Source organism: Salvelinus namaycush, chromosome 2, assembly GCF_016432855.1.
Source record: "Salvelinus namaycush isolate Seneca chromosome 2, SaNama_1.0, whole genome shotgun sequence".
NCBI classification, from domain to species: domain Eukaryota; kingdom Metazoa; phylum Chordata; class Actinopteri; order Salmoniformes; family Salmonidae; genus Salvelinus; species Salvelinus namaycush.
Window position 1 is genome coordinate 15,166,852 of NC_052308.1, and position 18,300 is coordinate 15,185,151.

An 18,300-nucleotide genomic window follows, 5' to 3' on the forward strand; every position below is an offset into this window, starting at 1 on the left:
GACAAAAATTCTGTGATTCCCAGTAAATGGGCTGCGGTGGCCAACTGCCAAGTTTATAATGGAATCCTGCTGCGTTCAGCATTGCCGACAGGTCCTCGCACCCATCCCAATCCCATAACCTTTCCCGACAGCGCACATTTTTCCATTACGGCCGCTGGAAAAGCCATCCGTGCCGGCACTGGGGTTGTTGTCGTGTGGGATATAAATTTGGTTGGTTTGCGAGAGAGAAGCGCAAGCTATGTCAGGGGTGGGGAGGTGGGTTAAGCTGTGCTTGGCTGGGCTAGAGGTATGAGCACAGCGATGTTGTGTTGGTCCTGTTTCATCTAGTGTCACAGCAGGTGTTGAATAGAGGAAAGGCCAGGAGTATGAGGTGGTGGCAGGGAGCAGAAATATCAGCAGTGGCTGAAAACATTATTATTGCTTTTTTGATGGAGAAATATTTTTGTGTGTCAATCAACTGGCGCTGTTTTGGTTTGATTTGTTTCACAACAAGTATTCCCAAACTCATTTCTGAAACATTATATTTCTGAAGTCTAAATGACCCTAAATACCCGCAATAGCTAGGTTTCCATCCAATTGGTGAATAATCATTTATATCTAAAAATCTGCATTTTCCCACCAGAGATGTTTCCCTCAAATGAAATTGTTGCAGATGACAAACTGTTTGTGATGATGAAGTGCACATATAATACCTTTTGCGTTTAAATTCCCATGGGTCTAATAACAAATGCAAGTTAAATGGGTTTCCATCGCATTTTCCACTCACAAAAAATGTTGCGTTATATAGCAAGTGTGTCTACTCTTGTATTGGCACGTGCTCTCTAGCCAACAGCTCTATCTGCACACGGTTGGCTGATCAGTTTGGCACCTGATCAGATTATGATTATGGAAAAAACGGCAAGATTATTTTTATTTGTCATCTACATTACTTGCATAAAACAGTTGGATGGAAACTTGGATAGGGACATATAAACAACTAGTTGTTTCAAGATAAATATACAAATCTGTGCTTTTGTCTCCGTAACCAAGTTTTCCATGCTGTGATGAAAGCTTCTGTTGTGATTCCTTTTACAGTGCCTTAATTACCAGGAAGTAATTGGGCAAATAGTTAAAGCATGCGATTGAAGAACTCATTAACAACAATTTAGCTCGACACATGTCCTTCTCTCTGCTCTCCATTCCTTAAAACCAAAATGACTTAGAGCACAATAAATACAATTGTACATTTGTCCTAATAAAATGTAGCCTTGCCTTTGTTCTAATTGTTCCAAGTTCGAACAGTTTATCTGTTACACATTTTAAGCACAGGTAGTTGCATTGTATTTACAGAGCCTGCTGTACCTGGTTATGGCATGGTGAAACAGCAGCACTGTAAAAGGAAACATATCCAAAGCTGAGGTGGTCTACATCCTCCCCAGAAACAATGTTAGGTCATATACAACTCTATGGCCACTATCTTCAAATAAGCCTTTGAAGCCCTAGTTATTCTTGGGAGATGTGTTCTTTGGCAGCCGTTTTGGCTAAATTCCTCTTTATTGCATGACAGGGACACCTGCTGGGAGAGGGGAGAAAACAACTGCTGCTCATGAGGCTCCAGCAGTACCAAGAGCTAGAGCTAGAGTTAGAGTTTGTGTTCAAACCTTACAAGGGAAGAAGCCCTCTGTAATGAAATACAAACATTGCAACGTTTTTAGACAAATCCCAGGGATATTGAAGTTGAGGATAACATACAGAGGGCCACGATGCATTGTCTCAGAGTGAAATAACATAAATCCATGTAGGAAAATACTGCTACAAGTCAGTCTATCAACCACACTCAGGTGTACTGGGCTGTTGATCACAGCACATCTTAAAACCACATTTCTGTACCTCCAACAATTATTACTGTGAATAAATGATAAATAGACATATTGGACCTTTTTGATTAAACCTGGAATGGATCAAACAGGTCCACTCACAAGATAACTGATTAGGGCAAAGGAAAACTATTAAACATGACATAAAATTCAAGGCTTCTTTCTATGTGTTAGGAAGGAGTCTGAGCAATAGCTTGAAAAAAATAACCTACAGTACCAGTCAAAAGTTTGTACACACCTACTCATTCCAGGGGTTTTCTTTATTTTCACTATTTTCTATATTGTAGAATAATAGTGAAGACATCAAAACTATGAAATTGTCACGTTCCTGACCTGTTTTCTGTTAGTTTTGTATGTGTTAGTTGGTCAGGACGTGAGTTTGGGTGGGCAGTCTATGTTTTCTGTTTCTATGTTGGTTTAAAGGGTGACCTGATATGGCTCTCAATTAGAGGCAGGTGGTTTTCATTTCCTCTGATTGAGAGCCATATTAAGGTAGGTGTTTTCACATTGATTGTTGTGGGTGGTTGTCTCCTGTGTCTGTGTATGTTACGCCACACGGGACTGTTTTCGGTTTTGTTTGTTTGTATCGTTTTATGTAGTCAGTTTTCCTGTTCATGCGTTCTTCGTGTTTCATGTAAGTTCGTCGTCCAGGTCTGTCTACGTCGTTTATTGTTTTGTAGTTTGTTAAAGTGTTGTCGTGTTTTTCCGTTTTGTAAATAAATATTATGTCAAATCGAAACGCTGCATTTTGGTTCAATCCCTGGAGGAGGAACGCCGTTACAGAACCACCCACCAAATTACCAGAACCAAGCAGTGTGACTACGAGCAGCGACCAAATAATCAGGACTCGTGGACTTGGGAAGAAGTCTTGGAGGGAAAAGGACACTGGGCACATATTGGGGAATATCGCCGCGCTCGTGAGGAGATGGAGGCAGCGAGAGCCCAAGAGCGGTGGTATGAGGAGGCAGCAAGGAGACGTGGCTGGAAGCCGGAGAATCAAGCTCAAGACCGGAGATATGAAGGTACACGGCTAGCAAGGAAGCCCGAGAAGAAACCCCAAAAATTTCTTGGGGGGGGGCTAAGAGGTAGTGGGCCAAGGGCAGGTAGGAGACCTGCGCCCACTTCCCAGGCTAACCGTGGAGAGCGGGAGTACGGGCAGACACCGTGTTACGCAGTAGAGCGCACGGTGTCTCCTGTACGTGTGCATAGCCCGTGCGGGTTATTCCACCTCCCCGCACTGGTAGGGCTAGATTGAGCGTTGAGCCGGATGTCATGAAGCCGGCCCTACATATCTGGCCACCAGTAGGTCTCCTCGGGGCGGCTTACATGGCACCAGCCTTACGCATGGTGTCCCCGGTTCACCTACATAGCCCGGTGCGGGTTATTCCACCTCCCCGCACTGGTCGGGCGACGGGGAGCATTCAACCAGGTAAGGTTGGGCAGGCTCAATGCTCAAGGGAGCCAGTACGCCTGCACGGTCCGGTATTTCCGGCGCCACCTCCCCGCCCCAGCCCAGTACCACCAGTGCCTACTCCACGCACCAGGCTTCCAGTGCGTTTCCAGAGCCCTGTTCCTCCTCCACGCACTCTCCCTATGGTGCGTGTCTCCAGCCCAGTGCCTCCAGTTCCGGCACCACGCACTAAGCCACCTGTGCGTCTCCAGAGCCCTGTACACACTGTTCCTTCTCCCCGTACTCGTCCTGATGTGCGTGCCCTCAGCCCGGTACCACCAGTTCCGGTACCACGCACCAGGCCCAAGGTACGCTTTGAGAATTCAGTGTGCCCTGTCCCTGCTCCCCGCACTAGCCTGAAGGTGCGTGTCCTTACCCCGGTGCCTCCAGTTCCGGCACCACGCACCAGGCCTACAGTGCGCCTCAGTCGGCTAGAGTCTGTAGTCTGCCCAGCGCCATCTGAGCCATCCGTCTCCCCAGCGCCATCTGAGCCATCCGTCTCCCCAGCGCCATCTGAGCCATCCGTCTCCCCAGCGCCGTCTGAGCCATCCGTCTGCCCAGTGCCGTCTGAGCCATCCGTCTGTCCCGAGCCATTAGAGCCGCCCGTCTGTCCCGAGCCGTCAGAGCCGTTCGCCAGTCAGGAGCCGCTAGAGCCATTCGTCAGACAGGATCTGCCAGAGCCGCCAACCAGACAGGATCTGCCAGAGCCGCCAACCAGACAGGATCTGCCAGAGCCGCCAACCAGACAGGATCTGCCAGAGCCGCCAACCAGACAGGATCTGCCAGAGCCGCCAACCAGACAGGATCTGCCAGAGCCGCCAACCAGACAGGATCTGCCAGAGCCGCCAGTGAGCCATGAGCGTCCAGAGCCGTCAGCCAGCCATGAGCGTCCAGAGCCGTCAGCCAGCCATGAGCGTCGAGAGCCGTCAGCCAGCCATGAGCGTCGAGAGCCGTCAGCCAGCCATGAGCGTCGAGAGCCGTCAGCCAGCCATGAGCGTCGAGAGCCGTCAGCCAGCCATGAGCGTCCAGAGCCGTCAGCCAGCCATGAGCGTCCAGAGCCGTCAGCCAGCCATGAGCGTCCAGAGCCGTCAGCCAGCCATGAGCGTCCAGAGCCGTCAGCCAGCCATGAGCGTCCAGAGCCGTCAGCCAGCCATGAGCAGCCCCTCAGCCCGGAGCTGTCATTAATCCAGAACTGCCCCTCAGTCCAGAGCTGTCATTAATCCAGAACTGCCCCTCAGTCCAGAGCTGTCTCTCTGTCCGGAGCTGCCCTTCAGTCCGGAGTTGCCCCTCTATCCTGAGCTACCTCTCTATCCTGACCTACCTCTCTGTCTTGAGCTATCTCTCTATCCCGGTGCTGCCCCTTGTCCTGGTGCTGCCCCTTATCTTAAGGTTAACATTTAAATTAAGTGGGTGTAAGATGAGGGTGGTTATTCTAAGGGGGAGACGTAAGCTGGGATTGACTATGGTGGGGTGGGGACCTCGCCCAGAGCCTGAGCCACCACCGTGGTCAGATGCCCACCCAGACCCTCCCCTAGACTTTGTGCTGGTGCGCCCGGAGTTCGCACCTTGAGGGGGGGGGTTATGTCACGTTCCTGACCTGTTTTCTGTTAGTTTTGTATGTGTTAGTTGGTCAGGACGTGAGTTTGGGTGGGCAGTCTATGTTTTCTGTTTCTATGTTGGTTTAAAGGGTGACCTGATATGGCTCTCAATTAGAGGCAGGTGGTTTTCATTTCCTCTGATTGAGAGCCATATTAAGGTAGGCGTTTTCACATTGATTGTTGTGGGTGGTTGTCTCCTGTGTCTGTGTATGTTACGCCACACGGGACTGTTTTCGGTTTTGTTTGTTCGTTCGTTTTATGTAGTCAGTTTTCCTGTTCATGCGTTCTTCGTGTTTCATGTAAGTTCGTCGTCCAGGTCTGTCTACGTCGTTTATTGTTTTGTAGTTTGTTAAAGTGTTGTCGTGTTTTTCCGTTTTGTAAATAAATATTATGTCAAATCGAAACGCTGCATTTTGGTTCAATCCCTGCTCCTCCTCTTCGGATGAAGAGTTACAGAAATGCCACATATGGAATCATGCAGTAACCAAAAAAAGTGTTTAACAAATCTAAATATATTTTAGATTTTAGATTATTCAAAGTAGCCACCTTTTGCCTTGATGACAGCTTTGCACACTCTTGGCATTCTCTCAACCAGCTTCACCTGGAATGCTTATCCAACAGTCTTTAACGAGTTCCCACATATGCTGAGCACTTGTTGGCTGCTTTTCCTTCATTCTGCGGTCCAACTCACCCCAAACCATCTCAATTGGGTTGAGGTTAGGTGATTGGGGGGCAAGGTCATCTGATGCAACACTCTATCACTCTCCTTTTTGGTCAAATAGCCCTTACACAGCCTGGAGGTGTGTTGGGTCAATGTCCTGTTGAAAAACAAATAATAGTCCCACTAAGCGCAAACCAGATGGGATGGCGTATCATTGCCGAATGCTGTTAACTTCTCTAGGATATGTGGGACGCTACCGTACCACTTGGCCAATAGCCAGGGAAAATGTAGAGCGCCAAATTCAAAAAAATTATATAAAATCAAACTTTCATTAAATCACACATGTAAGATACCAAATTAAAGCTACACTCGTTGTGAATCCAGCCACCATGTCAGATTTCCAAAAGGCTTTTCGGCGAAAGCATAAGATGCTATTATCTGATGATAGCACAACAGTAAACAAAGAGAGTGTAGCATATTTCAACACTGCAGGCACGACACAAAACGCAGAAATAAAATATAAATCAAGCCTTACCTTTGACGAGATTCTTTTGTTGGCATTCCAATATGTCCCATAAACATCACAAATGGTCCTTTTGTTCGATTAATTCCGTCCATATATATCCAAATTGTCCATTTATTTGGCGTGGTTGATCCAGAAAAAAACAGCTTCCAATTTGCGCAAAGTCACTACAAAATATCTCAAAAATGACCTCTAAACTTTGCCAAAACATTTCAAACTACTTTTGTAATACAACTTAAGGTATTTGTAAACGTTAATAATCGATCAAATTGAAGACGGGTCTATCTGTTTTCAATACAGGAGACCAACAAACTAACGCTACTTTTCTAGTCTTGCGCAACTCTCAAACAGTACACATGACGTTACACTGTTTCCAGGTGGCCTAACTTCTTCATTGCACAAAGGAATAACCTCAACCTATTTCCAAAGAGTGGTGACATCCAGTGGAAGCGGTAGGAACTGAAAACAGGGTGATTAGAAATCCAGTATTCCAATGAAAACTCATTGAACAGACAGTGACTTAAAAAATAAATGTATGGTTAGTCCTCGGGGTTTTGCCTGCTACATAAGTTCTGTTATACTTACAGACATGATTCAAACAGTTTTAGAAACTTCAGAGTGTTGTCTATCCAAATCTACTAATAATATGCATATCTTATATTCTGGGGATGAGTAGAAGGAAGTTGAAATTGGGCACGCTATTTATCCAATAGTGAATTTGCTGCCCCCTATCCTAGAGAAGTTAAGTCTGCCTTGAATTCTAAATAAATCACTGACAGTGTCACCAGCAAAGCACCACCACACTATCACACCTCCTCCGCCCTGCTTCACGGTGGGGACCACACATGCTGAGATCATCCATTCACCTACTCTGCGTCTCACAAAGACACAGCGGTAGGAACCAAAAACCCCAAATTTGGACTCAGTTGATGTTGAGATGTGTCTGTTACTTGAACTCAATTTCGTAGGCTGGTAACTCTAATTAACTTAATTAACTTAACTCTGCAGCAGAGTTAACTCTGGGCCTTCCTTTCCTGTCGTGGTCCTCATGAGAGCCAGTTTCATCATAGCGCTTAATGGTTTTTGCGATTGCACTTGAAGAAACTTTCTAAGTTCTTGACATTTTCCGTATTGACTGACCTTCATGTCTTAAAGTAATGATGGACTGTCATTTCTCTTTGCTTATTTGAGCTGTTCTTGCCATAATATGGATGTGGTCTTTTACCAAATAGGGCTATCTTCTGTATACCACCCCTACCTTGTCACAACACAACTGATTGGCTCAAACACATTAAGAAGGAAAGAAATTCCACAAATTAAATTTAACAAGGCACACCTGTTAACTGAAATGCATTCCAAGTGACTACCTCCTGAAGCTGGTTGAGAGAATGCCAAGAGTGTGCAAAGTTGTCATCAAGGTAAAGGGTGGCTACTTTGAAGAATCTCAAATATAAAATATATTTTGATTTGTTTAAACCCTTTTTGGTTACTACATTATAACATATATGTTATTTCATAGTTTTGATGTCTTCACTATTATTCTACAATGTAGAAAATAGAAAATAAGAAAAACCTTGGAATGAGTAGGTGTGTCCAAACTTTTGACTGGTGCTGGATGTTGGATAATAAATCATTGTAGTAAGTTAGCTCTCCATTTTTCTCTGTCCTGGAAGTGATGTGTGTTTTGGAGTGAGAGGGACCATGGATGCCATGTGTGAGGAGAGCCTGTGGTGCTGTGGAAGTGGGCTGGGCCTACACACGCATGCACGCGCACGCACGCACGCACGCACGCACGCACGCACGCACGCACGCACGCACGCACGCACGCACGCACGCACACACACACACACACACACACACACACACACACACACACACACACACACACACACACACACACACACACACACACACACACAGGGGATCAGAGACAGGCAGAGCTGCTCTCACCCCTGCCTCCCTTTGATCCGTGTCCCCAGGCCTGCCTGGCTACCCTCGCTGCTCTGCACCGCACCACGCACGCTGACACCACGCTATGCTCGCCTTGCTAGCGACTCCCCACAACTGTCTGACATAGATAAGCCAGGGGAGACTCCAAACTGCCGCTGCCGCTCTTCTCTTCCATTAGCGAGCACTGACGCTTCTTTAAAAAACGGGATGAATTCCATTTAAGACGCCAACACTAGTCGTTGCCAAAAAAGAGGGAGAGAGAGGGAGAGGGAAAATATAGGAACAATCTAGAGGCTCTGGCTCCATTCCTCCCCCCTCTCTGACTTCTAACAACACATCCTGCACCTGAATACCAATGAGAGAGGGAGATTCATGTAGTCCCCCACATTATTAAAAGTTGGGCATTAAGCCTCTCACCGGGCACCATGTCAGCTGGCAAGCTCTACTGACAACTAATCAAAGGGGATGAACACATAGCCTGCATTCATAGCTCAGCCTCTCGCAGAGCAAGAGGGGGAATACATAGACGTTAATTAGAACTTCCATTAAAACAAATACTGTTTCAATTTGGCAAGTATAAAAAAATATATAAGTGGCTTTCAAAAAAAATATTTAAAAAATAAGACCTGCTCTTGGCAGCTGCCAAGAAAATCAAGGGAGTGTAAATCATATCCACTGGCTATATGTTTCTGCATAGATTATTAGGGCTTGCTGCCTGTTTAACACTTCTGAACTCAGAGGAAAGGATTGCTGGTGTCACAAACATACACACATTGGCAATATGGGGCTTTTGACTATATGTATCTAATTTAAATGCATTTTTATTGTCTGCCAAGATTGAATAGGGTTTTAGGTGCCTTTAGTGTTTGTATGTTAAATGATGCAAGGGCAAAAGTTTTTCCTAAACAGGCTTTTGATTTCTTAACCAGTTAGTGGGCTCTCTGTGGTTGGTTCCATGCCTGTGTTCTCTATAGCTCAACCTCTAACCCCGCTAGAACAGCTAAGTTAAACCAATACGCTCTTTGCCTTCTTGTTTAACATAAATATCTCTGGATGTGTTTTTTATCTATTTTTCACCTACCAACCTGTCCCCTTCTTTTTTTTGGCAACTCCTGCTAATAGTAGGTCTCTCTCTCTCGCTCTCTCTCGCTCTCTGGCTGTCTCTCTCCCTCGCTCTCTCTTTCTCTCCGTCACTCTCTCTCCCCCTGGTGAGGCAGCTCTGCTCCCCACGCCCAGATGAAAGGCTATGGCGACAATAAAAATGCTATTTAAATGCAATGGTGTTTGTGTGCGGGTAAAATATATTTCCTGCAGAAAGTGAGCTGCTGCATCCTGATAAATAGTAAATATAAGGGAATGCGATTGACATTTATCTTGCAGAGGCAGCCAATATACATTTCAGTAAATCCTAGAAGATTTAAGTAGGAAATGACTGAGACTGATTCACATGCTGTGTGTCCCACGCAGACAAAATGCCTATAAGATTGAGAATGGTATTGCCTTTATTAAAGTATAGGCACATACATCAATTCTATCTTGAAAACCAATTACACACAGGCGTACACTGTGAAACATGCTCAAGACATTTTATTCCATACATTTGTTGCATTATTTTCCATCGCTTAACAATGTTTTTTGCTTCTTCTACATATTATTATGATTATCATTATTATGATTATCATTATTATTATCGGCATCATCATCATCATCAATATTTTGTTTGTTATTATAATTATAATTTATTAGTAGTATTATGCAGTCTCATACCTTCCATTTGTTGGGGCAGGAAAGGAGGCAGGTGAAGTGTGTGGTGTGTGAGGCCTGCGCAGTGTGACCTCTGTGGGAGGGGTCAGGGGGTGGCAGAATCACAGCAATGCAGGGCTGCAGTCAACCTGCCCTGCTAGCTGTCCGTCTGGAGGTAGGGGAGGTTGTCTGACTGCATGTGTTTCTTGTTAGTTCCAGATGCCTCTCTGACAGGTGCATGGACGTGATTAATACCTCTCTGGTCATCTCTCTCTCTCTCTCTCTCTCTCTCTCTCTCTCTCTCTCTCTCTCTCTCTCTCTCTCTCTCTCTCTCTCTATCTCTCTCTCTCTCTCTCTCTCTCTCTCTCTCTCTCTCTCTCTCTCTCTCTCTCTCTCTCTCTCTCTTTCTTCCTCTCTCTCTTTCTGAGTGCTTCATTGGCACACTATCCCTGTTGCTCCCCTCCCCCTCCCCCAGTCTAACCCTATGGTGCTCAGTGGAGAGATAGACCTAATCCAACACACCACCCACATATCTCAGCTTCCCACCAAGATGAAATGGAGCCCAGTATTGCTCAGTGTTATATTTTACAGCATCTTTAGAACATTATTCTGATAACCTTGGACATTCAAGCATATTTTTTTCAAGCTAAAAACAAAAATATAATTTTGTTACTTTGTAAACATCACATAGCATGTTTCTCTCTCTCTCTCTTTCTCTCTTTCTCTCTTTCTCTCTTTCTCTCTCTCTCTCTCTCTCTCTCTCTCTCTCTCTCTCTCTCTCTCTCTCTCTCTCTCTCTCTCTCTCTCTCTCTCACTCGCTCTCTCTCTCGCTCTTCCTCTCTCTCTCTCTCTCTCTCTCTCGCTCTCTCTCTCGCTCTTCCTCTCCCTCTCTTTCTCCCTTGCTCTCTCTTCCTCTTTCTCGTGAGCCAGTAAAATGAGAATGTGTGATGTGGTTGGGTCCCCAGCTGGTTGTCTGGAGCTGCAGCCCACTCCTCTCAGTCTCCAGCTGAGAGCTATTTCACTATTTATTTACATGTAATTATGGCTATGAGGTGCAAACATTAACACTGTCAAGAACAATTTGACCTGACATTTTTCACTAGGCCTGGCCCCTGCTGTTTTTAGCAAACAAACCCCCCCAGCTCCCCCCGACTTCCCCGCTCCCCGATACGCCTCTCTGTCCTCTCCGAGCTGCACCCTCCCTCATACACACAGCCCTGCCTCACTGAAACCACTCTGCTGGAATCAGAAAATCTGCCGTTTAATTTGGCAGAGACGGTGGTGTGAGGAGAGTTGCAGTGTGTGTGTGTGTGTGTGTGCGTGCGTGCGTGCGTATGTGTGTGTGTGTGTGTGTGTGTGTGTGTGTGTGTGTGTGTGTGTGTGTGTGTGTGTGTGTGTGTGTGTGTGTGTGTGTTTGTGTATTGGAGGGGGTTGCTCTTGTTCCTGGTGGCTGAATCCATCCCACAGTAACTCAAGCATATCACTAGCAGAGAATAGAGGATTGCTCCCCACACGTTCTCCAATTGCAGCCCAATAGACGGCATATTAACCTCTGTTTAGTGAGGGGCCCTGCACGCACTGTTGGATGTTTAGGAGGGAGGGAGACCTTTCTCTGGCTAGTAGCAGGCAGCTGTGCTCCATTGAACACAGGGTTAGAGAAGACGGGTGGGGGCCGGGGAAGGAGTCAGGGAAGAAAATGCATTTTGTCAAAACTATTATTCTCCAATTACATTTTATGAAACATTTTGGAATTAGTATTTATTTAAGATCATGTGGAATTTCATTTGATATTGTGTGTGTTTAGGTCTCGAGTTTAGCTGTTAGATAAAATAGTGCAGCTCAGTGTTTGTGGGGAGAGGTGTTAGAGAGCAGAGTTGAGAGACTGGGGGATACTGTGGTAGTATGGCTAACATGTTGTGAGAAGTGACAGCTTGTTCCAATGCCCGCTAATCGTCCTCATCTGTGCCTAGCTTGTCAATGCCCAGATTCTGTCAGTGCCAATCAGGCACTTAATTGAACACAATTAACCCCCCCCTCTGCCCGTACAACCCACATGCTTCAAAAACCTATTTCTCTCTCTCCAGTTCCCATCCTCCCTCTCACCCTCTCTTCATCCTGTCTCTGTCTCTCCTCGTCCCATAGCATTGGTGGCGGAAGACACTTTTCACTTTTGATTAACGTGCCGCGGCCAATTAATGCACTGACTCACAGGCCAGGGCCCGTCATCTGCTGCCTGCCACCAACACGTCAGTCTGCGGCACGGCCCCACACAGCTCCCCTACCACTAGCATCACCTCCACCGTGACCAAAACGCTCTAATTCAATTTATGCAATCGCTGTTATTTTTAAATAGTCATTATGTCTGCTCAGATGAGGGGCCTTACTGCCCGCTGGGCTGTTCCTCTCATGTGAGAAGGAGGGCTGAGGGGGAGGGTGGGGGGACTTGGGGTTGCACTGGTCCATTGACTCTTTAGAAAAACTCCTTCATCTTTTCTTTTTTAATTCTCTTTCCTAGTTGTTTTCAAAATGAAGAAATTGATGCTGTTGTTTATTTGATTTGTGCATAATCATTTTACCCTGCATTCTTCAATGTACAGTATCAGTAAAATGTTTCTACTAGCTTTTGAGTAATATTTGCATCACATGTTTTTTTAATCAGTTCTCAGAAATAATTTGTAAATATTCAATATTTTATATGGAATATTGCACCCAATTTTAGCCGTTGCGCAAGTTTGAATTATTTCCAATCAACCAAGAAATACCATTCAGTGTACTCATACTTCTTAATTTATAGGTCAGTAAATTCAAAAATACATTTACTCTCTGTAATCACACCCCAGGACTGACATTGAAAAAAACATCTACCCAAATTTGGTGTCATCGTCATCCCTGATCTTAAGTCATTCCCAGCTGAGGCGTGTATCAGCCAGGCAGATCTGCCAAGGTGCGCGATGTTATTCTGCGCCCCTCAGATAACTTCCAGACATTTGGAGTGCTTATTTTCTCCTCTCTGCCCCGGTGACCTCTGCCGAACTTAAAGGTATGTCTTGGGGGCATTCGATTTGGGCAGAACGGGAGCTATCGGTGACAGGGGAGCTAATCCAGTCTTGCGCAGATTAAGAGAAGTGTTTGTGGAGTGGAGTGTGTTGGCGAGGGCGCTGGCGCCGAGAATGGAACACAGGGCTGTCCTATCAGCTCTCCAGGCAGGCTGGCCCTCAGGCCAACTCAGTCCTACAGGAGTCTTTGTACTTCCCAAAGCCTCTCTCTCACACTCTCACTCTCTCTTTCTCTCTTCTCTCTCCTCTTTCCTTCCCCCTCTCTTTATATCTATATACTCTCTTTTTTATTTTCCTTATGCTGTATCACTTTCTTTCAGATGCAAAAACTTTGTCTGTGAAATATTTTTGTGAACATGAAAAAGCGTATAGTGAACATTTTCATCCGTCACTAGTGCATGTCACTGGGTGAGCAGTGAGCACAGGTGCACTCTGACCTGATGTGGTCATTCAAGGGTTAAGATGAGCATAGCACATTACATGACCGTATATTCATAATGTAAGTATTGTTTAGGGATATTGCATTGATTGTGTACTTCATATATAGTGAAAATAAAGGTTAATAAATAACATTGTGACGTAAGGCATCTCTTTGAAACTGTGGCTTGAACATGTCACTGTAGGGAATTTAGCGAGTATTGTATGTAAGAAAATTATGCAATTTTTGAAATTTTTGAAAATAATGCCTTCCGCTTTCTCAGTCAGTCAACTGCCTCGCAGTAAGTCAAGTTATTTTATTCAGGAAGCAAATCCAACAAAGAGCAAAGGCTCGTCAAACATTTAAGTAGACAAAAAAATATAATTTGACTGTTAAGGAAATTAGCAGGGTATAAAAGAATGTATTTTTGTGTCGCAAATGCTCAATTTATTTTTCTGAAAGGATTCACATTGTATCAACTTACAGTTCCCTGTTCACTCTGCCGCAGGGCTGGAGGGCTCAGAAGTTGAGAGAATTAATTAGTTTTTTATTATTATTTATAAAGTAATTTATCTGTATAGAGAGAGGCAGGGGACGCCCTGGAGCAGTGTCCTTTAAACTGGTCCTGGCTCACATTATCTCCTCCAACAGCCCTAGCACAAAGTCAAACAACAAACGAACACTGAAGACGCTGTACGGAGAGAGAGAGAGAGAGGGAGGAAGGGGTGTAGTGGAGGACTGTTCTGAAAGGGAGTGAGGGTGTTAAGTGTGTATTGAGTGGTGTTGTTCTGGAGCAGAGCAGGTCTAAAGGCCTGTTGAGGGTGTGTTTTACACCCTGCAGCTGATACTCAGCATCAGCCATATCTCCACCCACATCAGATAATAGGGGGAAGTGGTGAAATGGCATTGATTTTTATTTAGCTGTGTGAAAGCAGTAGGACATTACAGATAGCTAATATGAACCCAGGCTCAATCGAGGAGCTTACCTTTCCCCCCTCCAGCATCAGTTAACCAAAACCTTCTGAACAATTTTAGGAAGGGCATCTCAAGGATACAACCGTCCAGACATACTGTCTTTTTTACAAACTTTTTTGCAATCTTGGGGAAAAAATGTAATTATAACATTGTCCATGAAAAGTGGCCATCTCTGTTGAGGAACTGGTGAAATCTATGAATAGTAATTAGGCTCAATTTAGCACAGCCCCTGATTGCTGGCCGTTTTATTATTTCATGTTTAAATAAGGAAGCGATGTAATCAAGCTTCAATTAACTGATGACTATATCTGGCACCACCCCCTCCAGCTGTCTCCCTGGACCCCCAACTAGCACTTCCTCACACCCAGTCACATGACCAGCACAGCACAGTACACCACAACACAGCCCGGCACAGCACAGAACAGCACAGCCCAGCACAGCAGGGTATAGGAGGTTCCACACTGAGAAGGAGTCTGTTTTCCAGCTCCAATCCATATGGGAGAGAGCATCCCATGTGTCCTGCATGCAGAGAGCCATAAATCTCCCTCTTATGGATACATGTCACATGTTCTGTCTGAATAAGTTGTGGGGCTGGTGGATGGTGGGGGGTTTCCATCCTGATAGAATTAACATGAGGAAATCACTAACCAGCCTTTATGTCTCTGATGTGCCTCAAGTGCTTCATATTTCCTCAGAGACAGTTTTTGCAGAATAGGATTAATTTGTGGAATAAGATACATTTTCCCTATCCGGTGTGTGTGTCTGGCTATGTATTTCTGAGCAGTAGGGCTGCATATGTATGCGGTGAAGAGGTTCTACAGTATAATGGTTGTTTGGATGTTCACTCTGGAGATTGACTGGAGCCCTGTCCTTCTGTAGGATATTTTGCACCACAGCATCGGCTCTGTGAACTGTGTTTAAACCTTTTGTGTGCGTGTGTGTGTGTGTGTGTGTGTGTGTGTGTGTGTGTGTGTGTGTGTGCGTGTGTGTGTGTGTGTGTGTGTGTGTGTGTGTGTGTGTGTGTGTGTGTGTGTGTGTGTGTGTGTGTGTGTGTGTGTGTGTGTGTGTGTGTGTGTGTGTGTTTAACCACCTCCATGATGGGCTAATTGGTTTAGCAGCCAAAGCGCCAAAGGCCAGCCCAGCGTAACGAGACACAACGTGAACCTGATGTTGGGGAGGATGCTTCCATGCAATATAAGGGAAGCATGTGTGGGACCATTTCCCCATTCTCCCCCATTCACAATCTCCCCGGCCCTTTCTAGTTTTATAAAAAGGGACATTATAGTCCAATTCTAACGTTTCAGTTTCGGCCAGAAGCTCAGTAGAAGCCTCCATCTGCATTGCATTGTGGCGATGGTCTGTGCCTCTAGTCTAATGGAGATAATCATATCCATACCACAAGTGTATTATTTGTTAACTCATCATTGTATATTAGATGAGATTACAGAGTATTGAAATAAATGCACTCATGCTGTATAAATAACACCCCTAATACTTACCCTAGCCATAACCCTAACTCATACTAGCAGTAGGCCCTTCAGCGAGGCTAGTGGAGACTATTTCTGTGGGGATCTGATCTAAGAGGATCGTTTACTGCTTCCAACTTCATTACTATTCATGAGATGGCTAGGCTAGGGGATGGAGATTAGGGAGTCCCTCAGTGCTTGTTGTGATGTAGGCCTCAGGCCTCCTCCAGCCTCCAGGCTCTGGGACATACAGGGTCTGTCTGTCAGTGGCTCTATTATCACCCTAAGACCCTTCTGTCCCCACACTGTCCCCACACTGTCCCTGCGTTTAACGCTGAACTCACTGGCACCACTAATAGAACACTCTTTTTGTTTCTTCCCCTCCCTCACCCCATCTCCCTCCCTCACCTCATCTCCCTCTCTCACCCCATTTCCCTCTCTCACCCCATCTCTCTACATCCCTACATCTCCCTACATCTACATCCCCATCCCTCGCCCCTTTTCTTTCCCCCCCCCCTTTTTTGTTGGTCCATGTTTCAAAGTTAAAAGACTGTTTTTTACATCTGTACAACTCAATAGTGCAGTCACTCAATCTCATCCATGTGTTATTTAGGACCTCAGCCTTTCTAACTCCCCCTCTGTCTCCCCTCTGCTCTCCCTCTCCAGGTGATGAGCATCCTGAGTAACCCCAACGCGGTGCCCTCCCAGTCCCAGCATGACTTCTCCATCTCCCCCCTCCATGGCAGCCTGGAGTCCTCCAACCCCATCTCAGCCAGCTGTAGCCAGCGCTCTGACTCCATCAAGGGAGTGGACAGCCTGGCTTCCTCCCAGTCCTACTGCCCCCCCACCTACAGCGCCACCAGCTACAGTGTGGACCCCGTCACCGCTGGATACCAGTACAGCCAGTATGGACAGAGTAAGTACTGCATCTGCGTTTATGTGTGAATGTGAGAAAGTGAGTGTGTGTGTTTGTTTATGGATGTCTTTTGCCTTTCCCATCTGACCTCCTTCCAAGTCTCCTGCCTGTCTTCCATCTCATATTACATGGGACCAGTGGTAGTTAGAGGAAATGGTGCCGCTACCACCACCTCCCAGGCCGGGCTGCCCCCTGACCTTTGACTCCTGGTCTGTCAGAGCAGACACGTGCTCCTGATAAAGGCCTCTGATTCCCATTCGGTGCTGCCTAGCTTAGTCACACTATGCTCTGCTCTGCTTGGCTGGGAATGAGGAGAGGGCCACTTCAAAGGCACTAACACACCCTGAGGGGCCACACTGTCCTCTTAGCCACCCCTTTCTCTCTCTTTCTATCTCACACACACACACACACACACAAACAAACACACACACACACACCTCGGGGCAGGAAACAGGCTGATCTATTAGATTAGCATAATTATTGACTGATGCTGTCACAACCCTTCATAAGGGGTAAACTGTAGCACACTTCCCCAGCCAGCCTCCTTTGGTCCCATGTGTATACCTGTGCGTGTTTGTTTAGGTGTGTGTGTGTGTGTGTGTGTGTGTGTGTGTGTGTGTGTGTGTGTGTGTGTGTGTGTGTGTGTGTGTGTGTGTGTGTGTGTGTGTGTGTGTGTGTGTGCGTGTGTGTGTCTGTGTGCGTGAGTGTGTGTGACAGTAGTGTTATCTGCAGCCAGCTTGCAGAGCAGAGAGACTGATGGCCGTGTGGATGTGATCTGATCTGTGGTTAATTAAGACAGTGATTGAGCACAGTGGCTGGCTAATGAATGGAGGAGAAAAGAGAGAGCTGCTGTCTACTGATGAAAATGATCGGGGAAGGGAAGTGTGGAGGGCATGAAATCAGAGATGCCAAGTGTAATGAAGACTGGCACACACAATACACTCTGGGACCATGCTGAGTGACAGCATGGAGACACTATGAGGTGGCACATGCCCGTGCCAAGTCTATGCCAACCTCAAACAGGGCATGGGAAAGAGATTGTTTTGTTTTCAAATTATTTCTCATTTTACTCCACTTGGTTCTGTCAGAACTCATTTAGAACAGAGTCAGACAGAGAGATGAAATGAACAACAGTGACCAACAAGAACATAAGGGTTGGCCGTGTGTTGTGTGTGAGTGTGTGTTTATGTGTGTGTGTGTGTGTGTGTGTGTGTGTGTGTGTGTGTGTGTGTGTGTGTGTGTGTGTGTGTGTGTGTGTGTGTGTGTGTGTGTGTGTGTGTGTGTGTGTGTGTGTGTGTGTGTGTGTGTGTGTGTGTATATCCCTCACATGCAAATGTGTGACTTTTTGTGTGTCTGTTCTCTCCAGCTGCAGTTGACTACTTGGCTAAGAACGTGAGTCTGTCCACCCAGAGGAGGATGAAGCTGGGAGACCACTCTGCTGTCCTGGGACTGCTGCAGGTGGAGACAGGACAGGCCTACTGAAACACCCAGCCTCCGCCTGGCTCTACCCAGTCTAAACTCAACACCCCCCTACAGTACATACACCACCCTACTGCTGCCCCCCACCCTGCAGCCCAACCACTGCACCAGCACACACTCTCTCTCTCCCCACCCAGCAGGCAGCCAGGCAGTCAGGCTGTGTAAACCTTGGCTCTGCCCCTCCCCTGTGCCATCCTCACCCCTGATTG

At 46.2% G+C, this 18,300-nt stretch overlaps 1 protein-coding gene across 4 annotated transcripts in view; it reads left to right on the forward strand.

Annotated features, from left to right (window-relative positions):
- Positions 1-18,094, forward strand: part of pax7a (paired box 7a) — a 61,240-nt gene extending 43,146 nt beyond the window's left edge. For all 4 annotated transcript variants that reach the window (XM_038968884.1, XM_038968889.1, XM_038968897.1 and 1 more), the window contains exons 8-9: positions 16,363-16,612; positions 17,979-18,094. In XM_038968884.1, coding sequence (XP_038824812.1) covers positions 16,363-16,612; positions 17,979-18,094 — 366 coding nt within the window. The remainder of the gene's footprint in view (positions 1-16,362; positions 16,613-17,978) is intronic.
- Positions 18,095-18,300: the final 206 nt, after the last annotated feature.